This window comes from Pleurodeles waltl, chromosome 10, assembly GCF_031143425.1.
Source record: "Pleurodeles waltl isolate 20211129_DDA chromosome 10, aPleWal1.hap1.20221129, whole genome shotgun sequence".
Taxonomy (NCBI): Eukaryota; Metazoa; Chordata; class Amphibia; order Caudata; family Salamandridae; genus Pleurodeles; species Pleurodeles waltl.
In genome coordinates, this window is record NC_090449.1 from 856,542,087 (window position 1) to 856,568,752 (window position 26,666).

General features: G+C 43.9%; 1 protein-coding gene across 3 annotated transcripts in view; it reads left to right on the forward strand.

The window, feature by feature from the left end:
- Nucleotides 1-1,002: 1,002 nt before the first annotated feature.
- The window catches only part of STEAP2 (STEAP2 metalloreductase), a 155,683-nt gene continuing 130,019 nt past the window's right edge, over nucleotides 1,003-26,666 (forward strand). The window contains exons 1-2 of one of the 3 annotated variants that reach the window (XR_011199182.1): nucleotides 1,003-1,173; nucleotides 15,560-16,056. Coding sequence is in view for 2 of the 3 variants with exons in the window: in XM_069211557.1 (XP_069067658.1) it covers nucleotides 1,152-1,173; nucleotides 15,560-16,056 (519 nt within the window). In the remaining variant the exon portion in view is untranslated. Of the gene's footprint in view, nucleotides 1,225-15,559; nucleotides 16,057-26,666 lie in introns of all 3 variants that reach the window. The other 2 variants (XM_069211557.1, XM_069211559.1) reach the window with 2 other exon arrangements.

The window sequence follows — 26,666 nt, forward strand, 5'->3', positions numbered from 1 at the left end:
TTTCTCTTTTAGTATATGTAATATTTAAACTACGCTCTCTCACTCTCAATAAAAGGATTTATCTTACAACATCTGTGGTGTCATCTGGTCATCACAATCACTGCCATTCCAGTGAAAGTCAAATGGACTACCAAGAAACGTTGACTACTTTTTTAATGTAGTCAGATTTTTTTGGCAATATTGGTAGCATTTGGAATCAATATAAAACAAGCTAGTAAATATATGGTAACAATAAAAAATGTACTAGATAAATATTCCCTGTGGAGAGTAGATGTGCCGGCTTTCATGTTATATTCATCAAAATGCAATACGGTGATATATGCATAGCCTTCACAGACAGTAGCAGTGTTTTGCAGTCTCATATTTACCATTTAGCAAATCTTTTGATCCTGGGCAAATCATACTGTTACTGGGATTCTGTCCTCTTCTCTGACAACATGTCAGCACTCGACATATCCCCAGTCATTAACGCATTCACTATCAGGAATTATCTCTATTTGCATCTCTGACGATTACCATTATCTTTGAGCGCCATTGTGCAAGTCACCTCCAATACAGCAGTTCCTCCCTCCCAGCCCCCAACAGGCATCTATTTTACACCTCATAGAAGCCTGAAAGTGTTAGTACTGCGTTATCTCCGAGTTTACGGGTGGCGTGGAACTAAAATGCGGAATAATTGGATTTCCGCAGTGGTTCTGCTGACAGAGCTCGAACCACAATTACAGGACAAAGTTACAAACTGCAGGACGGTTAGCCAACCTACTCTCTCCTTCCTATCCGGAGCAGGAGGCAACAGCATTCTAGCCCGACCTGCTTGTTCCAAAACAAGCACTACCATCCGAATGACGATTACCACACCAGAGGCGGTGCTCCGCTCTCTCTACGGTAGGAGTCCACAGCCCACTATAAAGCAGAATGGATCAAACAAACCCACGTGGGGACTCAACATCCAATTAGGACTGTGGAATTCCATTTTCCGCACGAGAAATTGATGGGATGCCCCACAACCTCTCGCACCCCAAACGGTCCAATCCTAGGGCACCTTACATACAAGCAGTACCTCCGACTCACAAGCGACTCTCAGCATACGTTTAGCCGTACTGTGGGATTGGTTGTTTTAAGATCCGGAAGTGCTGCTGAAGTTAAGGAAAATGACGTTAGTTCCAAGAACAGGTATGGATGAATGATGTGAAACAGATTTTACTGACGGTCCGCGGCTGATAGGTAGGCGATCACCTTACAGTTATCCTTAATTTGGGGGCATTTCCACGGGTGGTCTCGTTTTCTGTTTGATGACTTAATGTCAGCCAAAATACCTCGGATTGTGAAACGGCTGTTCCTTTGGAATATACAGGAATTTAACTGTCACATATCCCCTGTCGTTGGGATTGTGTGTTATACGAGACGCTTAATGTTTGTATCTTGTATAAATAATACTTTCTTCTGCTTACAATTATGTTTCGTGGCATTACATCTTTGTTGTTTACATCCCCGTGTGACCTGCAGGTCGCTAATTTGATTCCTTCTTTAATTAACTCTTCCTTCATCTTATCTGACGACGTGTCAAATGAGGCCTTCACATTATTTAAGGTAGCATCACTGGTTCCCCCAAGTCTCCCGATAAAAATGGTACCTCACTTGTGTGGGTGTAGGACTAGTACCCACGACAGGAAATGCCCCAAAACACAACATGGACACATCAAAATGATCTATTACAAAACAATCTCTTTTTCGAAGAAGCGGGGGTACCTGCATTTTTGGTCTAGGGTGCAGCGGTTATTTAGGGAAACCTACCAAACCCAGACATTTTTTTTAAATAGACACCCGTAGAAGTCTAGAGAGGTGTGGCTTGTACTGACAATCCCTAGTGTTCCAGTGCTTGGCCTAAAAATAAGAGGGGGGTACAGAAATGGCGAAAAACATCCTCCCCTTTTAGGGGAGCGACCCTTGCCTAAGAGGCCGCTCCCTGACACATAAAACATAAAAATAAACACCTTTATTATTAGGTTGAGTGCGGTAAATAAATGTTTTAAGCTCACACTGCACTACATACAGTGGTTGCAATAAAAAAAAAAAGTGTACACACGTTTGAAAAATATGAGGGTAAGTATAATGCTCCGAGAATACGCTCTGATTAGATGCAAATGTTTGCAGTAGCTTGTAAGCAAGAGTTCTTTGCTTTCAAAATAAAATGTTCTGAAAAAAATTCAAATAGGAAAAAAAACATTTCGCTACCATGAAATTTTAGGTGCTACTTCTTTGAAGCGTCATTTTAGTAAAATGTGTTGATGCATGCTAGTATTTCCCAAAAAATATTCCTAATGGAAAATCAGTGTAACCATTTTCAACAAGATTATGGGAAGTACGAAAATAAGCAAGCTCTGGCAAAGCCATCCGATATTGGTGGTGAGTTTTGGTTTCGTCAATGCGCGTCTCGTTTTGACATGACTTTTGTAACACTTTATTGTTGTGGGAACTGCCACACCCTCGCCATCGTAATGAACACTGGGGAAAAGCAAAAAAACGTTTTTGGTCTCAAAAAGCAGACATTGCCACCAGTGGTGTAGCAAAGACCCCTGCGGTGCAGGCCCCCCCCACAGCATGGCACCTCCCCTGAGTTAGTCTTGGGGAGCCCTCCATGTTCTTTGCAGGAGGGTCCCTTCCAGTTTCGTTACACCACTGATTGCAACACTAGTTTCTGGAACTGAGCAAAACTACTTTGTGTGCCAATATGTTCCTTGTGGAAGAGCAGAAAGAAATCACTCAAAATAAAGCCGAATAACAGAGAGAAAAAAGAAGTTTAATAAAAACAAAATGTCTTGGTTAACGCCAGACCTAGTTAGGTACCCAATTGTTAAAGAAGGTCACAAAACTGCATCTATGGTATATGTCTTTAAAGTAGTGGCTTTCATGAATTCACAAGAACTTACAGAAGAAGACCACATTAAAGCCAGCCGAAAGAGAGAGAAATAGAAGTTTGTGAAAAAAAAATGTTGTGGTTAACGCCAGACATAAATAGGGACTCAATTCTTAAAGAAAGTCACAAAAGTATACCCATGGTATATGTCTTTGAAGTAGTGGCTTTCATAAATTCACAAGAACTTACAGAAGTAGACCAGGAAATTTTACTCCTAGAAAATATTTGTAAACTGTATTTTAGCATGAGCAACATGCATGTGCAGATTTGCTCATGCAAAAATCTATTGAGCGCTTACAAGTTCACTTTCCCTCTAACCACTTTTTTCCCCCAACCCTGGAAGAACTTCTACTTCTGCCCTTGTCAGGAGAAAATTTCCAGCCTTTCTCTGTATCGGAAAAGATTTAAGAAGAGCTTGTGAAAATCCTTTAAACATGCAAGTTAGTAGGTTTGCAGACTGAAAGGCATTCCAGCCCTGGAACTTTTGCTTACTGCTTCCACCAGGCGCAGTATGTAGAGCTGTGGAAAGGTAGCAACATAAGGAAATTGCTATAGTAGGGATTCAAATTGCAAAGTATTCAAGCCCTACTATAGTTTTAGCCCTGGCATAATCAGAGAAGCTATTATCAGAGCTCTTACATAATGAGGTTGCTGCCATAATTTGTTGGCGCTCTACATTGCGCTAAAAGGGACAAGTAGATTTTGTTTTGTTTTTTTTACAAGACAAGTACGTTTAGGAAGCAACCTGTCCCATGGACAAGTAGATATTTTAATAAATTCCACACTCCTTTCACCAAGCCTTCTTGCTTTCTCGTACCCAAAGCCTGGAACAACCTGTTGCTACACATTAGAGTTACCTTCTCAATATGTGAGCTCCGCAAGAAAATGTAAACTCGTCTCTTCACCTGGACAAGGCCCAGTCACAGCCGTCATTGCCCTCCTTTCACAGTGCCAGGATACGCTCCAGTGTGAGCTGTGCAATTCACAGATCCCCTTAACATAAAATGAAGTTTGCCTGCGAAATATTGTTGTTTTGTTGTTTAAGCATCGCTGGCAGATCCTGTTTCACACATAGTCTCTGTTCTTTTCCATTTCAATCACAGTCCCCTCTCATTTCTTTCCCTTTCTCCCTTTTCTGTCCATATTTTCTACATGCTTAATTTTATGTCAGTATTGTCTACCTTGTGTCTCTCTCTCTCTCACTCTTCAGCTGCTTCACTCAGTGCCTTCCTTTTTTCTCACTGTAATCCTCTCTCCCACCTGTTCCTTCTCAGTCCCTATCAGAAACAGACCATGTGCAAGCTTAACCTGGGTGAGAGGTGTTAGACTTTTCATCCTTGGCGTGGTCTCCCTTAACTTTTTGCCTCTGTTCCCCAGGTTGTTGATGTGTGCTGGACTCTGATTTTTCTGTTTTTGTAACTCTGGGCAGTGTACCACTGCTAACCAGTGCTAAAGTGCAAGTGCTTCTTTACAAAATTTGTATGTAATTGGCTTATCCATGATTGGCATATTTGATTCACTAGTAAGTCCCTAGTAAAGTGCACTAGAGGTGTCAGGGCCTGTAAATCAAATGCTACTAGTGGGCCTGCAGCACTGGTTGTGCCACCCACATAAGTAGCTCTGTAATCATGTCTCAGACCTGCTATTGCAGTGCCTGTGTGTGCAGTTTTAACTGTAAATTCGACTTGGCAAGTGTACTCACTTGCCAGGCCTAAACCTTCCCTTTCCTTACATGTCAGGCGCCCCTAAGGTAGGCCTTAGGTAGCCCAGAGGGCAGGGTTCAGTGTATGGTTAAGGTAGGACTTATAGTATTGTATATAGTATGTGTTTTAGATGTCCTGACAGTGAAATATTGCTAAATTCATTTTTCACTGTTGCAAGTCCTGTCCCTCTCATAGGTTAACATGGGGGCTACCTTTAAATCTGATTAAAGTGTAGATTCCCTTTGGGAGCGGATGGACATGGAGTTTGGGGTCTCTGAGCTCACAATTTAAAAATACATCTTTTAGTAAAGTTGATTTTAAGATTGTGTGTTTGAAAATGTCACTTTTAGAAAGTGAGCATTTTCTTGCTTATACCATTTCTGTGACTCTGCCTGTTTGTAGATTCCCTTTCTGGGTCAGCTGGACGATTAGGCTGGTTGCACCTCACACTAGACAGTGACACAAAGGGAGCTGGGGTGTAGCTTGCATATCCTGATGAGCCATCTGTGCTAGGAGGGTGGTCACTCACACCTGAAAGGGCTGTGCCTGCCCTCACACAATGCCGTCTCCAACCCCCTGGTGAGTTATCTGGGGCCAGGCCTGGGCAAGGCAGGATTTCACATTCAAAAGAGACTTTACTTTGAAGTAGGCCTACTTTAGAGGAGAAATTGGGTATAAGAAGGGCACCCAAAACCACAGACTTCAAGAACACTTCTGGAAACAAGAGGAACCTCTGCCTGGAGAAGAGCTGAAGAGCTGAGGAAGAAGAGCTGCTCTGCCTGTGACTGTGCTTTGTGGAGCTATCCTGTAGTTGCTACTTCTGCCAGAGTAATAGGGCAAAGACTGGACTTTGTGCGCCTTCCATCTTGAGAAGAACTCTCCAAGGGCTTGACTTAGAGCTTGCCTCCTGTTGTTTAAAGTCTCAGGGACAGCTAAGACTCCTCTCTGCCAGCACCTGGAGTCTCTGGGTCCCTGTGGTGCCCATGCAGTTCCTGGGACCCTGAAGGAGAAGCTGGCAGCCTAAAAGGAGGAAATCCACGCGCAGAGCGCTGTGCGGGGAAAAGATCGACGCAACTCCGATGTGCGTCTTGCATTTCTTGAGATGAAGATGCAAAGCAGGTAGTATTGATGATGTAGTAGGTTGGGTGATGCTAAGGGACATTGTGTGTTGATTGAGTGGCTCAGCGTATTACTGCTAGAATGCAATGCAGTATTGAGAAGAGGTTTCCTGGCTCAAATCACTGGTTGTAGGCCCACAAATGCCTTCTTTTGCCCCCTCTTTTGCCCAGGGAGTATTCTGTTCTCTCCCCCCCAGCCGAGGGCAGTGAATGAAGAGGTTTATCAATGCATGTGTGTAACTCTGTAGCCTGGCTTCCTCGGACAAGGGTGTAATTTGTCTTCCCAAACAGATTTTGCTGGAGAGCTTGTATGGTAGTGCATGGGAGACATCCGCTTATCCCTCACCTGCATCCTGGCTGGACTTGGTCTGACCCCAACCACTGACGCTGCACAGATGAGAACATAACATTTGAACCACCTCAGTCACGGCCCCTTTTCTTTGTCTCACTGATTACACTAGATTTCCAGGGGAGAAGCTGTGTCAAGTGAAGGAAGCAATGGGTATTAAATCTGTTGTTATTTGGCTTGCCCAAGCCAAGGGCAACTCCTTCGCCTGTATTTTATTTTTCCATGGTCTGAAATCATACAAAAGACGCTGCTGTTTCTGAAGAGGTCATTTAGGAGATATAAAGACACTAAGGCAAAAAAATGTCCTGGCAATGAAGAATCCGGGTTGTAAATAAAGGCAAGAAGCATGCTTTGACACCCCTAGACAGAGCTGAACAGGACGTAGATATCAACTTATTAATTCTTCTGAAAGGCCAAAGAAAAATGACTGGAGGAAGAAAAGGATTAAATGACAAAAAAAACAGGCAAGTGGGTGAATAAAAACCATATAACTCTTCAAACACATTATAGCGCTGCAATCATAATTTCAGCTCCCTTTTTATTTTTATAGACTCAACCCGAACCCCGAAAATGCAGATTGCTGAAAGGGGAAATCACAGAAGGAACACTTGCTGTATTTTGCCTTTGGATGGCTGCCAACCACGACTGCTATCTTGGAGTGGGTAGATATGCCATGCATGAACACTGGATCGAGAGCGGACCCTTATTATGGCTGCTCCTTACCCTTGCCCCATATCTGACAAATCAGACCTGGCCCCCATTGCATGGCACTATTCCCAGTAGCACCAAAGCAATAGCTGAAACAAAACGAGGCTGCACCAGACAACAGAAGAGGGCCAAGCCCCCTCCCTGTGGCTAGAAGGACATCATCATGGGGCAGGTGGAAAAATAACAACGGCGATCAAGAATCCTGAATTGAAATTCATTGACACGCTGACCCAGGGGTGCAGTAGAGAAGACCTACCAGAGCTGCAGGTAAGCAGAGGACCTGAAGTCATCCAGGAAAGTGCACACCACAAGCTCCACTTCCACCTCAGGCACATGGACACAGCTTCTGAAGATGCAGGCAAGGCAGGTCCAAGTGTTAAGTGTTATCTACCTGCTACACAGTGGAGGAGTTTGTAGTCTGCACAGTGCACTAGCCACAGCTTTACTTGACTGCCACCTTGCAGGGAACTGGGTTTTTGTTGCACTACCTCCTCACTTTTTGCCTGGTATTTTTATGCAACTTTGACTGAAGTGCACTGGGTCCCTGCTGACCAGGTCCCCAGTACCAGTGTTCTTTCACCTCAAAACTGTACAAATTGACATATACCTTAGCCCTCTGTAAGTCCCTAGTAAATGATACCCCTGGTATCTAGGGCCTGAGGTACTGAAGGTGTCCCTAAGGCTGCAGCACAAATTGTGCCACCCTAAGGGACCCATCACTAAGCACGACAGGCTGTGTGTTTTAGTGCAGACAAAAGTGAAAACACAACATGGCACTCAGCATGTTTGCGATGTCTCCTAGCACTGCCTAACACTGCATGCAATATATGTAAGGCACCCCTCTAGCAGGCCTTACAGTCCTAAGTCAGGGTGCATTATATTACAGGTGAGGGCCCTTGCTATACCATTTTCAATTCTCAGACATAATAAGTGACCAGGGAAGCCATTCCAAATGCATGTGCTAGACACTGGTTAATACGAGTTCCTCAGCTACAAGATGGCTTCAGTGAAGATAGCAATGTTTGGTAACAAACACCTTGTACTGGTGAACGCACACTTATGCCAGTGTTTACTTTACCAGTACATGCACCTAGAGGGCACTTAAGAGGTGCCCCCCTGAAACCTTACCAGCTTCTGATGTGCTCACAGACCTGTTTCTGCCAGCTTGCCACCCGATACACTATTCTGGACCCCTAGGGTGAGAGCCCTCTGCTCTCAAAAGATCCAAAACAAAAGCCTGTCCGGGAAGAGGGTTTAACACCTCCTCTCACAGGATGATCTGCTGATTAGCCTAACTAAGGCGGCAAGCCTCGAAGGGCTGCCACCTTTGAAATGCAAATCTGGCTACCCTTACAGGAGAGGAAGCACCCCCCATGTCCAGAGCCCATTAGGCACCTGGACAGGTGGGAAAATTAGCTAGTCAGGTAGGCTTGCCAACCCCAGGCTAGTACCACACCTACGATGGACTACTGCGAGGTGGACACGATTTTCCAGAAGTAGCCATCTTAGTGATGGCATACTTAGGATTTCTGGGACAGGGTTATATCCAGTTCCCACAAGCAGTGGTCATATAGGAGGCGTAGTGACCCCAAGGGTCGGTAGTTCATTGGCTACTACCCTACATACACCTAACAACCCTAAATTCAGTATTTAGGGGAACCCCTGGCCCCAGAGAAGCAGATCATGATGATCTGAGAAGACCAAGGACAGCGAAGAGCCACAACAATAGAAGGGGAGAAAAGAAGCCGCTGACCTGGTACCAACCCCACCGGCCTGTCTGCATCCCTCGTCAAAATCTGCACCAAAGTCGACTCATCCTGCAGCTTTGACTCCAGAAACCCAGGAGTACTGCCACCTTCAATAAAGAGTCAAGACCTCCTGTGAACAGAAAGAAGGTACTCTGTAGCACCCAAGAACTGAAGTCACCACTGCACCCGCTGTCTCAGACCTAAGGTGAAGTGGACCACCAGCGCCAACACGGTTCCCCGGCTTCCGAGAGTCTGTGTCCATAGTGGTTTCACCCCTCCTGGGTTCCCCGAAATCACCTACAGCCTCTCCCCACACGCCCCCTCCCCCGCAGCCTCTATGGTGAGAGAAACCGGATACCTGAAACAAGCACTGCAACCGTCGCCTCCAGCCCGAGTTGAAGTGGGCCCTTCGTGTCCAATGAAGTCCCCCAGCTCTCCTGAGCTCCAGTACACTGAGGTTTCACCCCTCCTGCACTCCCCAATGACACCTGAAGCCTCAGACCACAGAACCCCTCAACCGCAAGTGCTTAAGGACAAAGAAACCTGACACCAAACGACACCTCTGCAACCGTCGCCCCTGACCTGTGGAGAAGAGGACCAAAGGTGCACCTACGTCCCCAGCACCCCACTTTTGTAGCCTATCTGTTGATTGTCCTTGACTAGCCTCCTAACCAGATCCTGCAGCTTTTTACCACGGAGACTGATCTCCATTAAAATACACTGGGCACCTGACGCTGTAGTACGCCTCTGCACCCGGCTGCCCCAGTGCCACCGGAGTGACCTGTTGGTGTGGTCCTGACCCTTACCCAATACTCACCTTAAGTCTCACAGATTGGTCACATAAGTCACTGCCTGATTGCAGAACTTATTTTTCCTCCCAAGGATAACATTGCAGAACTCAGAAATTGCAATGTCCACTTTTTAAAGTGAAAAGTATTCCTGTGTAAAAACGTACTTGCCTGAGTGATTTTTCTCTAATGCCTAAACATATATAAAGATACTTGCTATTTTTATAAATTGGTATGGATCTTTTCTTGAGTCGTGTATCTCATTTATTAACTATTGTGTATATCTGTAGATGTCTTGTCCTCCTCTGCGTTAAGCCTATGGCTGCTTGACCACACTACCCCTTAAATAGAGTACTTTGGGATTGCATAGCAAGCCCTGTTCACTCACTTGGGAACCCCTGGACCTTTTACATGGTATTCACATATCACATAAAAGGCCAGCTTCCTACGCACCTCTAGTGGAGAAGGAAAAGGTGCCATAGCTTTGATACAGTATTGGTTGTGAACACGAGTATCAGGAAGGAAGAGGCTATGGTGCCTTCCCTGCACTAGCTAAAGACCTCTGGACAAAAACATTGGGCCTTTGACTTGAGTCTTGTCTTATGATGAACAAAGACTTGAAACTGCGTAGCTGTCTGAGATGGAACAGCATAGCCAGATCTTAAGAAACAAGGAGATGTTTGGCTTTGTTTCGAATATATGGTTATGACATCTAGAATATTTGGCAAACGAAACGTCCTGTAGTATCAGGTGTGATACATGCACCTATGTTTAATGTTTGGTCAGGAATGGGTACCACCATCTTTGACTAAAAAATATTTCAGAAGGGAGAATGCGTATACATTTCCCCTTTCCCTTTACCTGTATTGGTAGGGACAGATGCTGAATATGCTGCACTGTTGTGACGTTGATAAAGGATTGTGAAACCTTTTATTGAACTTCACCCTAGCAGAGGAGTCTGATTGCAAAATGCTCTAACCAAGACTTGCGTGGCAAAATTCTGTTCACTAATGGTCTGAAGAATTGCTGTGTCCTTGAACCATGTCTAGTTAATCTTTATGTAGCAGATTTGCATCACACAATAAACCTAACAAGTATGCCTATCCTCTGTTGGTTTCAAGTCACAAATACACTTTGTTAATGTATACAGATGGCACATAGTGAACACCTTGTGGTCTACAGAATTACTGATGGTAGAATAGGAAGATCTTTAGAATGAAGATGCCTTTTTGGGAACAAGGGCTGTCGGTTTGAATGGTTTCTTAAGAGGAATATAGTAGAGGCAGTCTTGATCTTCACATTTTTTGGGGAATAGTGGCAAAAGGTCTTGGTTAATGCCATACATAAATAAGTGCCCAATTCTTAAAGAAAGTCACAAATGTGCACTCTTGGTATACATGGCTCTTTCCCCAGTTGCCGCTTTTACCCTCCCAGTTCTTTTTTGGTTTTCTTTTGACACTTACTCTTCTCATACTCAGCGCTTCGATGCCATGTCCGGAATGCGCTTTATAAATACTAAAATACAAACATACATGTCTTTGCTTTAGTTCAGATTTACATATTTCATTAATTCCGAAGAATTTACAGAAGTAGACCAGGAAATCGTATTCCTTGAAAATATTTGTGAACTGTATTTTAGCATGAGCATAATGCATGTGTAGATTTGATCATGTGGAAATCTGTTGAGCTTTTACAAGTTCACTTTGCCCCTAACCACCTTTTTTCCCAACCCTTTTACTTCTGCCCTTGTTAGGATTAAATTTGCAACCTTTCTCATTTAGGAAAAGGTTTGAGAAGAGCTGGTGAAAACCCTTAAATTAGGCAGGTTAGTAGGTTTGCACAGACTTAATAGGGTATACCAACCCTGGAACTATTGCTTACTGCTAACTCCAGACCCAGTTGGTAGATCTGTGGAAAGGTGGTAAAATAAGGAACTTGCTAGTATTCAAGCCCTATTATAGCATTAGCCCTGACATAATCAATAGGCTAGTATCAGAGCTCTTACATATTGAGATTGCAGCCGTAATTTGTCGCTGTACGACATGGCACCAAAGGGACAAGTAGAATTTTTTACTGGACAAGTATATTTATTAAGCAACCTGTCCCATGGACAAGTAGATATTTTATTAAATGCCACACTCCTTCTATTGATAGATGTTCCCTTATATAATAGACAAATGCCTAAACCTGGGCTCCCCATCTTTTTCTGTAGAGAGAAGCACCTTGCATATTGTTACCAGATGCTCCTATGCCCAGCTTAATGGATCTTAGGTCTAATGTCCATAGAGCCAGATACTATGGTTTGAAAAAGATACTTTAACTAGGGTCACTATGGCAGGGCTGACGTGTGCGTCAGTTAAAGTGTGGTATTTGGGGATGTATGAACATGTGTGCTTGTGAATGGGTTATATATGTACGGATGACTGAGATGCTATATCCCGTGTGTACTTGTGGCAAAGGGTATACCTTTCGCCATATGTGGCACTGTTACATGTATAACACAAACCTGCAACCATTTTTTTTGTAAATCTTTTTTTTATTTTTTTTTTATGATCTTCAGAGCATCTTGATCATCCCACATGAAAAACATATCAAACATTCTAAATCTTATAAAACATCACATGATACCATACTGCACATTGATAGTGTTCAAGGCTGGAACCTTTATCCCCACTCCCATTTGAAAGGTCTACAGAACAGTGTAAACGTGACCTTTAGCTGCTTCCCGTCCTTTGTGTTTGTGAGTGTCCGTGTAGGGTTCAATGCGGGCCAAGCAGGGCTGCTGGGTAATGCCGCTAAAGTCAGCCACCTTCTTTCAAATCTTTAGGTGTTTTTTTGGGCATCCTCATGTTTGATACATCGGTCTCTCCATGGCCATACAGTGGGCCATGCATTTGGCCCATTTATTAACGGATGGAGCCGATTCCGACTTCATACCTGGGGAATGTTCCTTTTTTGCTACCGCTAATCCCACCCATAGCAAAGTTTTGTGATATCCGTTCCTCTCAATGCCTTACGTTGAATGCAGTAATATCAGTTTTGGTTCTCTGGGTGCAGGTCATCCAGCACCTCTCCCACAGTGGCCAAGGCATAGGTTCAGTATGTCGTGAGGGTGGGACACTGCCAGAAAGTATTTAGTATGTCACTCTTTGGGTCATCGCAGCATAAGCATCGAACTAAGGGGATCAGGCCCATTATGCAGAGTCGCGTTCATGTGAGATATGTTCTGTGGTACAATTTGAACTGTATCTGTTGAAACTGTGGGACGATTGCTGCCTCATACAGGGCCACCAGCGCCTCTATCCAATCTTTGTCAACTAAGAAGCCCAAGTCAGACTCCCATGCCTCCTGCACCCCTGACATACAATCCGGCAAGTTCCGAACACCCATAAGGTATATGTTGTAAATAAGGTTGAAGTATGTGCTGGTTTTGGAGGAAGAGGAAGAACTGGGATCAGTGGAGGTCATTTTCCATTTTTAAGTCTGCAAAGGATTTCATGAGCCCCTCTTGTAAGACGTACCTTAATGTTGACGTTCCAATGGTGTCCCCGGTGGAAAAACCCACCAAGAGCTGCCACCTGTGGGAGCTGGATCCCCACGAAAGCGGGGTCTCCAGCATAAGTTTGGAAGCTCACCACATATTCCAGAGTACATCAGTCCACGCCTTCAACACAGTGTCAGTGGTAGCCTATCTGGGAGTGTACCTCCGAACAACAAGTGAGGCAGGTTCGTGCAACCCATGACCCATCCCTCTGAGGCATATGTTTGGTCATCAAATCCAGCATACCACCAATTATTCAGGATGAGAAGGTGGGCCATCTGAAAATAAAGAAGCATGTCCAGAGTGGCCAGTCCCCCGGTGAACACTGGTTGACAACATTTTTCTAGAGAGAGCCTCCGGGTCCATCCACCCACCCAAGAGCAAGGACTGCTACAGGGCGTTAACTTTCATGAAGAAAGGACGGCCAGTCAGGTATGGAAATTTCTGGAGCTGAAACCAGAGTTTAGGTAGGCTACCATTTTAAAAATGGCAGAGGGCCCCATTAGGGATAGCGAAAGGGTGGGCCTAAATTTCATGCCTCTTGTCAGCTTCTGGACAATGGAGTTTAAATTAAGTTCATAAGCATTGGCCCTGTCCATTACAATGAAGACTCCATAATATTTGAATCAGTTTGGGGGTATTCTCAGTCCAGCACCGCAGGGTGCAGAATGGGGGCAAGAGTCTGTCAGGTAGATATTCGACTTGGCCTCATTCATGCGAAATCCGAAGTATGTCCCAAATGTCTGCAGTTTCTGGATGGCATGCAGCCTTGTCTCTTATGGGGTATCCAGAAATAACAGGAGGCTTCCGCATAAAGGGATATCTTACCACATATCTCCTCATACCACTGAAAGCCCCAGGGCAAAGCGTCCACCCACACCCAGGCCACCAATGGCAAGCTCAGATAGAATGGGGACCTGGGGACAGTCCTGGCGAGTTCCCTGCCGGACGTAGAACCAGGTGGAGACGGTCCCACCCCCAGCCAGCACCTGCATCATCAGGTTAGTATACAGTAGACGGAAGTAGATAGTGAAGCATGGACCAAACCCATAGCGCTGGGGTAGGGCGAACAGATAGTCCCATCTAACGCATCAATTTAAAGAGAAATTTTAAGTGCAGATAAATGATCTGCAAAAATGTTCAGAATATTGAACATTTTTCTGCACTTTAATTCTCTTTCACTTAAAATAATGGCTGTATTTCTTCACTTATAAATATGGCACTGTTGAGGAAATTAAACTGAAGAGTTAACTTTGTTTGTGTTTTTTTTATAAAACTCATCATTTAAATGCTCTCCCATTTGTAAGTGTCATGTTTACAAACACCAGGCATCTTGCTCCAAGTGGTCTGCAGAAATTGTGCATATTTATAAAAGAAAAATGCATTTGTTTAAATGGGAGACATTTTAAATGAAGAATCATGCATCGTAAAACTTTGCCTTAATTGAAAGGGTAGAAAGACATTAAGACTTAACTTTTCATAGAAAAAAATGTCTTCACTGTAAATTTCTCCATTTAAAAAAAAAACAAAAAAAAAAAACGATTTTACAGTTATAAATATGGCGCAGTGTCTACTGGCCACTGGGAGCAGAAAGCCTGCTGCTTGTCAGTGTGATACTTTGAAATGGGAGAAAATTGAAATGATGGGTTAATCATTAAGGCAACTTTTCATTTAAATTTTCTCCTGTTTAAAACTTTCAAAAACAGCATTATGTTCTTAAGCTTCAAACAAGAACTTTTATTTAAGAGTTAAATACTTCATTACTTCAGTTCTACACCTCTGTGCCCCAGCGTGGCCCATAAATCTGACATTAGCCCTGCTCATTATCTGGCTCTGCCATCTGCAGCCTGATGATAATACTGGAAAGAAAACACAGCCTTCACTTATCTTTAAAAGAAAAAAGTGGCCATGTACTTATTTAAAAATGAACTCAAGCCTGCGAGCTACTGTAAAAGTGTCCGAAAGCTACTGATAGCTCAGCATCTGGTTGGAGACACCTGGCTTAAACAGCGTTTCTACTGGGAGCTTCTTTGAACAGTGTAGATTGGCTATAGTCTGCTTTACTGTAATGCTGTAATTTTGGAGTCCGTAAAGTATTTTGTGAATGATCTTACAGATCTCTATCTAATGGTGTGATTTAAACAAGTGTGGATCTTAACAGGATGTGATTTTCACAGAGGAAAATCTTCAGTAGCAAATATATTGTTTTCTTGCTATGGTATGACCTTATGATGCGCTTGTGGATTTTGCAGGACAAATTACTTAGGTGATTAATAAAGAATGTTATTACTGTATGACCGTGCTAGTTGTGTACTGAGGGACAGAAGTCAGGAAGGAAAGGTCAGCTTTAACATTTGGTACTCTTGCCACTGGTTTAATGGTTGAACATTAGTACAGTAGTCATTTTATTCCCTTTATAACCAATGTGGGAATTCAGTTTCATTGAAATATGGCATAATTTGATCCAGACTACCTTGATTGTCTGGTCCTGATTTGTACACTCAATAGCATGTAGCCTTGCTTTGCGTTTTCCAGTGCTGGCATGAATATTTCAGTGCTCTAGAGCTATACTGTAACTTGGTCAATCCACCGACTGACTAGATAGGTTTCAGCAATTACAGTAATCTACATTGTTTACAATGAAGTAATTGTTTTCTCTCTTTTCATACTCTTTGAAATTATGATAGGAACCATGGAATCAATCTCTATGATGGGAAGTCCTTACAACCTTGACAAACCATTCTTGCCAAACACTGTCAATGGCATAAAGGGGACCAAAAAGATGACCATCGGCATATTAGGAAGTGGAGACTTTGCCAAATCATTGTCCATTAGACTGATTCGATGTGGATACCACATTGTACTTGGAAGCAGAGACCCTAAACGTGCCTCAGATTTTTTTCCTCATGTGGTTGATGTAACTCATCATGAAGACGCTGTGACAAAATCGAACATTATATTTGTTGCTATACACAGAGAAAACTATACTTCGCTATGGGACGTTAAACATCTGCTTGTTGGGAAAATATTAATAGATGTGAGTAACAATATGAGACTTGACCAGTACCCTGAATCAAATGCTGAATATCTGGCGTCACTGTTTCCTGATTGCTCAGTTGTGAAAGGATTCAATGTCATTTCTGCGTGGGACCTTCAGTTGGGGCCAAAAGATGCTAGCAGACAGGTAAGCACTTTTTTGTTTAGTGAATATTCTTCTGTGTTTAGAAAAAGTACAGTATTTGTTTTGTTTATTACCTGTTTTACATAGCACAGGCAAGACCCAATTGGTGACTTCACAATGGCACAGGGTGAGTTGAATATTCAGGGTTTGGGGCATAAAGCTCTATGTGTAACACAGACTGGTTTATAGATTCTTCTCACTGCTAAAGGGATGCACTTTGTAGAGACCAGAACAGGTGAGATGTTGAATGTCATGTTCCAGTAGCCTGCCTGGGCTGCTGCTTAGTGGAGATTAAAGCAATTTGGAAATACCTGTGCTTTTGGTGTTGCCTTAGTCTGTTCTAAACAGCATGAGTGATTTGATAAATCACTTAAAATCGGGATCTGGGACAAAAGAAGTGATTCCACAGAAGAGTGTGAGTTGACATTGTGCTCCCTTGATATATACTTGCAGTGTTGCTTTTTTTTTGTCCACGCAGAAGCCCATGAACCCTCCACTGTTGAAGTGTTCGAGCTCAACAGCAAGATAAATCTTGTTTGACTCGGGAGACAGCAGTTATATAGTGATACCAGGAGGATCTCAGTATTACTTAGGCAATGCAACTATGCTTGAAGTCCCTAAAGTCTGGCCAAAAACTCAAGATCTTTGCGAGAAGAGTTCAGATATAGCAGAGTATCCCCGACATAGAAGTGATAAGAGAAGTGGGCAAAATTAGTAGCAAAGAAAAGGGACTTAGTGTTCAGGTTGAAGAATGTGAATGAGAGGCTAGAATTTCAAAATAACAACCTAAAAAGGCAGTTGTTTATGTATTGACTCTAGCTCTATACATTGCTGCTTTTTGATTAATAAAACCAAATATGCTAAAATGGTACTTGCAGCATTATTGGCTTGTTGCAAATTATGTTTTTCATTTGTGTTCTAACTTACAGTAATTTTCCTCAAAGACTTTGCTGTTATTTTAATATTTTTTTTGCTGTCCAGTTACTGCAAGTGCTAAGATTAAAGTCTTCAGGATGCTTTAGTTCCCCAAACCACACATAGCCCCTCAAAATATTTAAACATTTAATAACATCAAATATGATCTCTCAACTCTTTAAATGCTTCTACCATACAAGTATAATGGGGCATATTCACAAAGGTAAATTTGGTAATAAGCATAATTTACAATCAAATTTACTTTATTACACCTGCAAGGAATTCACGGAGGGATCCTTTGCAAGTGTAAATCCATTTGCTAGTGCAAATTTCTTCATAGATGTGGAGAAGACCCACTCTGGGTGGCAAGAGGGTGTTCAAAGGTATAGCTTATTTTGGGAATCTAGTAATGCCCACAAACGTGCATTTTGTGGATTTCCAAACTCTTCTCCATCCCTTTGCACACAAGAAATGGCTGAAGGTTTACATCATGAGTAACTCTCCTTCCGGGCTTGGAAGAGGTTCATCTCACCCACCACATTTTAGGAGACTGTAGAACAAGTCCTTTATCCAAAGGGAAAAAGGAAAAAGAAAGTGTTTGCATTTGCACGGGTTTCTTGTTTTTACCCATGTGGACGTCCCTGCTATGGCAAACTCTTCAGAGAAAGAATTGGAACCTGTGGGACTAGTCATGACATTCCCAAAAGCACACCTTCAAACTCATGCCTGGTGCAGCTTTTAAGTAGTATTTCTGTGAATGTTTGTGAATTCCCAAAAGTAGTAACCTTCCGCCTGCTCTTAGAGGTAAACCTGCTAATGCAGATTTACTATTTTTCTTATATGAATATGGCCCAATATGTTTGTGAGGTAACCTTGATCACTGTCAGCGACAACAAAAGTTGGTTAATTGGAAAGAAAATATACAGTAACTGAGAGAGGAGACCCTCATGTTTTTTTTTTTTTTTTTTCTTCCCAGTATGAACCAGGGGTAAAACTGAAAATCATAAATGCAAATGCTGAATGGTATTGTGGATTCAGTTAAACAGTAACAAAAAAAATGCTACAGTCTTATGTGGAAGGGATCCATATAAATATTGCATCCTAGGAAGGATAGCCATTATGACTAGATTAGTTTGTCCTATTGGAGTTAATTCAATAGGCTTCCATTAATACAGACGTGCTTCGTCAAGTCACTAATATAATGGAAAAATGTGAACGCACTTGCTCAATATTGTTCCACTTACATAATGTGTCAGTTCAACCGCCCACTGGCTATTAGGCCATGTAGCACACAACAACAAAGACAAGGCCTGATTTGGAGTTTGGCAGAGGGGACTGATATCCCATCCGCAGAAATATAAGTCCCATAGGATATGTTGGGATTTATATTACTGTGGACAGGATATCCATCACCTTTGTGACGGAGTAACCCCTCCGCCAAACTCTAAATCAGGCCCTGAGTTTTCCCCACTCTCATCTTATTCCATTGAATTTTTGATACATACACTGCTATCCTGAACATATTTCTTGACAGTCATTATTATCGATTAAGATACGTTTTTTGTTATGCAGAGTGTAGATAAGGGGCATTCCTCTCTTGTCCTACAATGTGTACCAAATGTATTTGGGATTGACCCGTTAGAATCTTTTATTGGGCACCATGTGTAATACCATCCTCAGTGAAAAGACAATCGAAATGTGACCATCTCCTTGAAGATATCCCAGAGAAAATTGAACACAGCCTTTTAATGAATGTTATTTTTCTCATCCACCAATTACGATTTGGCCCCTTTAGTTAGTGCCCCTCCCCACATTAGCCTGTGCCGCAAACCTGGGAACGAAGCAATGTTGTCTTCGGACAGTAAGACCTTGGCCACTTTAAGCAGCTGCAGTGGTAGACCGTATGCATACTTTTAGGTGTCGGCGCTAAGCAAGGATTTAGGCCAGTAGGACGTGGCAAAAGAGCAGGAATATCCCATTTTTTTTACACTTGTTTTTCTTATTTGGTTTGTTTTTGTTTCTCTTAACCTTTTATTTTAGCTTGTTCCCAAGGAAGTAGGTTAGCTTTTTTTTCTAAACCTCATAACCTCAGGTTATTGTGGCAATTGTATTATCTACATCTTTCAAGGAGAGCTAGATTTGTTTTAACAATGCCAGTCTGTCTTCCAAGTACAATGTCTCACAAGCCACATACAGTTCTTGACATCACTGCTGACTGTCGGAGACACACCTTGCTGTATGTGTCTGTAACACTTCTGCTGCATAGGTTATGGCTCCTACCTTCTAAGTTGATTAATTGTTTCTATCAGTGACCACTAAGATGACCCTATTCTGGAATCTATCTCCGAGAGTTCCAGGTCAGATTAGGGGACTAGCTCCAATTGCAAGGACTGGAATTGGGTGCAACTGGTGTCCTGCTGCTCAGTTCTGTGAAGCCGTTAATTGGGAGGCAAATACCCTTTTTAGCACTTGACTCACAGGGTAGTGAGGCAGTGCAGTCCAATACTTACTCCAGGGAGGTGCTGTGGGCTAGAGACTCTGCACTCAGCAACGCAACAAATAACACTTAATAAATCCATGTCCAGGCAGTGCTACCTCCTTTAAATAGAAAAGTACTTTACTACACTCACTTGTAAATAGTATATACAGATTTCCAAATGAATATACAGAATGGCAGATAGAAATGCCTATGGCAAAGCATTCTTAATGACCTCACAACCAACAGGGGTGCACCCTAAAGGAATGTCCCATAGATCAGGTAACTCCATAAATGCACTGTGTGCCTCCCCACTCCCCATCCTGTGCACAAGAGGCACCTCTAGCTTTATGTGCCAAAGCATTCCCTGAAACCTAAAACCATAACAGCCATTATGTGCAACAAAGGCCCTGCACCCCACAGCTGTAGGACTAAGTCTCACCTCTGGGAGTACTTGAAGTTGTAGAAAGATCTCCCCAAGTCACACTTCTGTGCACCTGGGGGACTTTCCTGAGTTAATGCTTCTGTTGGTACGGAAAGGTCCTCTGCATTGTAAGGAAGTGTAACCCCATCCTGAGCGCCCAACTGTACGGTTGTCTGGATCCCTAATGTTGAATTTTTGGCATAGATGAACACGGATCATGCGTGTGTGGCATGAAATAGTCCTGTCTCACAGATAGCGGTCTTCTTGGTCCGGTAGGAGCGCCCAAAGCCCTATCCTTATAGTGGTTGAATGTCTACCGCCTTCAGCAGGAGTTAAGCAGCATGAGCGTGGTGGTGGCAGCACACTATGTAGTGATCAGGAGTAGTGGACAGCACCTTTTTTCCCTGTGTCACTGGAGTGAGGCCTACAGGCTCTGTCACCTTTTAAAAAGTTAAGCTGCTGTGTACCTCACTAACAGTTAGCCTACATCAGGTAGCTGTGGAGTACTGCGGAGCACCAGAGTATTAACTCTGCGTTGGTTGTATGCGTTTCTGGGAAGAGAACAGTAATGTGCAGTACAGGTGTGGTTAGTATATTTACTGGTTTTCTGTATGCATGAGTGAATACTTAACATGAGCGATATAGTAATGTGCAGTGCATGCGCAGGCAAAGTACGTGCTGGGCGAATATGTGCTTGCATGGAGTACAATACATCAAGGATGAATTGTTGTGTCCTGGCAGTGTGTGTGTTTTAAAAAAACACATCCTGGTTAAAGATATAAAATCTCCAGTGCTGAACAGTGCATGCAGACTGAGTATGTGTGCTAAATGCATGTTTACATGCAAGGGTACAGTCCATAGAGGTATTAGTGCTGGGCAGTATGTGTGCTGTGAGTGTACACTGAGTAAATGTGCCTGCAAGGGTGCAGGTATGGAGGACCCTAGGTTCCATTTTGGGAAGCAAAGGCCTGGCTGGTGAAGACACGAGTAGGAGAGAAATCCCCCCCCCAGACAGATTTGGGGATTGCTGCATTCCTGTGAGCTGGGCTGGGGACACACTGGAGGGAAAAGGAATAGGCTCCCTTTACATTTCAAAAGACAGCTGTTTGACTCAGTGACCGATCACAAGGAAAAGGGCTGGACACATCTCAGGAAGGTAGTCATGGAGTGTAGGGCTGAGGTGGTCTGGTATTAACGCTTTGAAGCACATATCTCTGTGACATCCAAATGTGAACTCTAGTCACTCCAATTAATTAAGTTGTGGGCCGATCAGCTTTAGAGTCCTGCCTGCTGTGACGGGCATCTTTCATGAGGAAGATGAAAAGTGCCCATTTCAAAACAAGTAGAATCCTACATAGAAGTTCTAAAACCTAGACCCTAAATCACATTTGATGTCTGTAAAAGGACTATAAGAAGGGGAAGTTAAGTCTCCAAAAATATAATCTGCCAAAAAGCCAGACCACTGTCTGTGATCAGATCTGAGGGTCAAGGCCTGCTAGTCTCCCTGCTGGGAGAGGTAACATCACCAAGGGAAACCAAGACCACCTGCCCTGCAGCATGGAGCACTTGCACCTGCCTGCTTGCCAAGACCAGTGACCCCTATGAGAACAGAGAGAGCATCGGACGGAGCAAGGTCCAGTAGGGAGCCCTACCCCGAGGACTGCCTGGGTGGGGTGTGAGGATTTGTTTGTGCACTGATTGGGCCTCTCATGTGCAGGATAGTTTTCAGCAACTCCTGTATGCCAGGAGAGGGCCACCGTGTTGCCTGCTATGCGGGTCTTGTTACGCCCTTACCCCCCAGCTGCGATGACTGCATAGCCAGAGAGGGCCACCTATAAAGTACCATTTCAAGGAGTGCCAAGGTTGTGACTCTCTCACCATGCACCACATAGGCCCCCTATGCCAGCAGTGGCTGCCAGTGCAAACATTGCCAAAGGATTTGGGCCACTGCCTGAAGGAGAGACTGAGGCTACATCCTGTGGGTTGAACTGCACTGTGAGGGAACTGCCCCTGACTGCTTTGGAGGGCTGCCAGAGATGCAGTGGCTGATGTCACATCCTCGTTGGTGTCAGTTAGGAGCTAAAGAAAGGATTTCTCCCCCTCTGCTGAGTGAAATCAACTTGATGTGTCCTTGGAAGCATGGAGCTGGCCCAACATCTGAGAGATCTCCGTCAGCACTACTCAGGGTAGAGAACCTGCGCTGCTGGGTGCTGCCGCAAGCAGACCAACTTCTCCAAACTGAGCGGGACTTGCGTTTGCAGTGCATCACTGAAATCTTCTGTGCTGTGAGAGCTGGTTAGACGTGAATTGGGCCAGTTGGGCCCCGGGGACTCACTGCTAATGGTGCTGCTGCACCATAGACACTTTTGACTAAATTCCTAAAGAGTCAAAGCGAGAACACTTGAATATGGCCTAATAGTTTGTATTCCCTGATGCACCCACCAGTGAATGGGGAATAACCCAAAACATGTTACACGAACAAGGGTGGACAGGGATTCACTTGACACTAGAGCCTCAACCTCAAGGGGTGGATTGTGTTGATTCAGAATGTTTGAATGTTGTACTTCTTTGCATGCATAGGGTTAGAAATAAAATGCTACTTTTCTTATAAAGCAAGAATTTGGCTGGACATTGATATAGTGATCGTACTGTTTGCTCTCTCAGTTATGAATCATGTTTACTGATCTGTATTTACATCCCGCCAGGGGAGCCTTAACTGCTCGACCACTTCTACCACTGAGAGTCAAGTGCAGAAGGCATACTTAGCCCAGTTGAGCATGATCCATAGTAGGTCAGGCCTAGGAGCAACTGGAGTAAAAGGCCTTGACCACCAGGGTTATGCCCACTCTTTGTGTGCCACCCGGCCCTCTGAAAATGGTTCTGACAGGTTCTAAGGGGCAGCTGCACTCCTGTTAGCCCCCTGAACCAGCAGCACTCACCTGGTGTTACCTTTGCCTTGTGAGGTAACCACTTGAATATGCTTTTTTTTTTTTTTTTTTTATATGGGGCGAGCCTGCTCCTCAGCTGCACCTCTTAAGTCACTTGCTTTGATGCCTCACAGCTTTTTTTTGTTTTCATCCCTTGTTTAACAGCAAAACGAGTTCATAGGTTTTTCTTTTTTTCCTAACTTGTGGCCCTGCCCCTTGTTTGAAGCAGCCATACTGGATCTTTTCAGGGCAACATGAAAGCCTATGTGGCCAGGCCGGATCTTTCCTGATTGGCTCCTTTACTGTTGGCAGGAGAGCCAGGCACTGCTTTTTTCCTGCCTACCTTACATCTGTGCAGTCCGGAAACCCGCCACTGTGGGCCCCTTGTTCAATCCCAGACTTGGCAGTAGGAAGGCCGGAGGGGGAAGTACACCACCCCACACCAAACTGCATTGCACTGCACCTGTGTTTCTGACTCTCTCATTAGTCGCACTAAAGTAGAGTCCTTGGCCATTGCCCTGGCCTTCCCTGAGGTTGCAGGGTAATTAAAAGGGTTGGGAGTGATAAGTGTGCTTGTTGCATTCCCGGGGGTTCTGTTCCTCCAGGAGTGCCACCAGCCTCTTTAGTCCCATTTCTTGTTCTTCCCTGCGGCATAAAGTGCAAACCTTGAAGCGCTGTAATAGGATCTTTAGACCTGCCACCACTGCCAGAAGCCTTTCCACGAAGGAAGATTAGATTGAGTTTGCAGTGTTTTGATTTTGCGCCTGGTGGTGGTCTGTTTGTGGCTTCTAAAATGTGTTAATGTTTCTGGAGCTGCTTTTCTTTTTTTTATTTTCTTTTTTTTACTGCTCTCCCTCTAAGTGAAAGCTCAAAGTCTGCCCTTTTGTCTCACAATGGCCAATTTGATGGTGGTCCTGCAGTTCCGCCACCCATCTGCCTTCCTTCAGCAGGTTGGCTGTGCAGGACCAAAGACCTGCTCCTCTGTCGGTGCACCTGGTATATCTCCTTGGTCTGGCATCTTTTTCTGTGAGTGATGTCAGAGGTCTGGCTGCCTCCCTTTGTTTCTCTGCAGATGGGCATGCTCATGCTTGCCAGTGAGCGTGAATGTAATGAACCTATACGGATTCTGCCTTATCATGTCTCTTGCCATGGAATTTTTTTAATCACTTCCAAATGCCTGAATCTACTAAGGGGCTGACTTAGATAATTAGGATCAAAACCTAAAATAAAGGAGGGTGTAAAAACAGCATGTCAAAATTGATATTATACTTCCATTTTGTTTTTTGTTGTTGTAGGGAAGCCCACGTTAAATTTCCCTCTAAGTCTAGCCAGTGCAGGATTGTTATTTTGGTGCAGCTTTACATGAGGTGCAAATACAGAAAAGCACTGTTACAGAAGGTTTACATAGGCCAGAAGCAATTTATTACGGGTCCCATCTGTGGCAGCCTACCTGTATTAGAGGTTAGTCCTATTTGCTCAGACTGCACGTGTATGTGTACATGGAATCACATATACCCTACCCAGAGACTCTTACACCAGCTGGGCAACAGCAGACCCTATTTTAAAAGTCAGGCAGTGATGATTAGCAGTCATAACCATTTTGCCAACGCTTACACTGAGTCAGACTCGTTGAGTGAGTTTCGCTTATAGATGTGATTTAAAAGAAATGGGTGATTCAAAAGCAAAAAAAAAAAAAATGTAGGAGGACTAAATTGAGTCACAACTCAATACATACATTCCATATTTTGTCCCTAAATTCAAAAGCTAATTTTTGTAGATTTGGAAACCGATGTTGTGAGGCAACAGATCATGCCTTGATGGTTAATACAGGCTGCACCTATTACAGTTGCTAGTGTAGAGTAAAGTTCCCACTGCAGCATGCAATTTTGTTTCAGACTGATTATGGCATAGGCTTATGCTAGACCTTGTGAACATAGTGGACTGTCCTACCATACCTGTATTAAAGGTTGAAAATTCCACAATCTCCAGGTATTTGTCTTACCTACAGCTACAGCAAATTTGAACCCCGGGCACTTCTCTCGTCCCCCCCAATCAACCTTCCCAGACTCCTAACCTCATGAACCAAGCTTGAAGTACTGATAGCATGGGACCCTCTATCCATTGAGGACACCGCAGCAATAATGAAGACAGTCCACTCAGGGGTGCCTAGAGACCTCTACCCCACCAATATCTACAGCCTGGAAACAGTCACAATCTGTGCTGCACTCACTTCATCATCATCATCATCTTCTCCCTCAAGACAGTCACATTCCTAGACAGCTGGAAACATGCCAAACTCACCACTCTTCTCAAAAACATCCTTGGCAGACCCAAAAGTACTCAGCAACTACTGCCCCCCAGCCAAGTTACTGAGAAGGCAACAGACAACTCTGACCACCTAGAACACTCGCAATCAGGATTCCGAAACAAACAGAGCAGCAAAACAGCTCTATCTCTGCCGCAGACCTCATAAACACCATCCTCGACTGTGGACAGACTGCCGCCCTCACCTGCCTCAAGCTCTCCGCTGCTTTCAACACCTCCCACGCTACCACTACACACTCATCTCCAGGCTGCACACAGCGAGGACACAAGGACCAGCTTTCAAATGGATAGCTTCCTTCCTCTTCGGAAGATCAGGAGTCAGGCTGTCGCCATTCAGTTCAGAATCCAAGTACCTCATCTGGGGAGCCCCACAGGGATCATCACTAAGCCCCAGACTCTTCTACATTTACTAGACACCTCTGGTAAGCATCAGATCCCATGGAATCAACATCATCTCCTATGCCGATGACACCCTGCTCTTTTTTTTTTTTTTTTTTTTTTTTTTTTAAGAATTCACCATGGGACTCTACATGGGGCCAGCCGATCTTGGACCCACACCCAACCAACCACTCTAGGAACCTAGGCCTCAACCTTGACATCAACCTCATCATGAAGTCCCAGGTCAACTCAGTCACCTCCTCATGCTTCCACATTCCCTGCATGTCAGGCAAAATCTTCAAGTGGCTCCCACAAGACACCAGACGTGCCACCACACAAGCCCTAACCACACGCTGGTTGGACTACCGCAACGCACTCTGTGAAGGAGATGGGTTGGGATGCCGGCACATACTTCAAACTATACAAAACACTGGGGCCAGACTCCTACTCTACCTCCCGCGCCAAACCCACACCACTCCTCAGATAGCTCCACTGGCTCCCCATCCAGAAGCAATGCCTGTTCATACTTCTCAAACATGCATTCAAGTCACTACACAACACGGGACCCACATAGCTCAACCACTCGCTTCATTTCCACCAACCCACCATACAACTTACACACACATTCACACTCTCACACTCCTTCTCATCTGGGATCCAAAATACAATCCACATTGCAGTTGCCATTGTCAGAGTTTGATAATCCAATGTTTTCCAAGATAATATTTTGTTTTTTGTTTTTAAAGCATTAGACAGTTATTAAAAGCAACCCCTAAATGGATTATTTCACAAACTTAGTATTGTGAAATCTTACACTCTGCCATCCATCTTCCTTGCAAATCAGCAGAGTCAAAAATCAGTTACCTCTCCTCCTACAGCTGCTTCTTGGGTAGAAATGTGTACATTTCCTACAGCCTGGTGAATTTCCCCCCATAGCTGAACACAACACAAGTTTCTTTTAAATATTTAATATTGAGGATCAGCTGTCTTAAGTCTTGTGTGAACAGTCCTGATGCACCACCCCCTGGAACTTCTGACCCCCAGTTCACACGTTTCTTGCTGTCCTCTCTCTGCAACCTCCCAGATCTTCTAGGAGGAAATATCCCATACCCTGGCTACAGGAATACATCCACGGCATTCAACCATCCCTACATCAGGCATGAAAAAA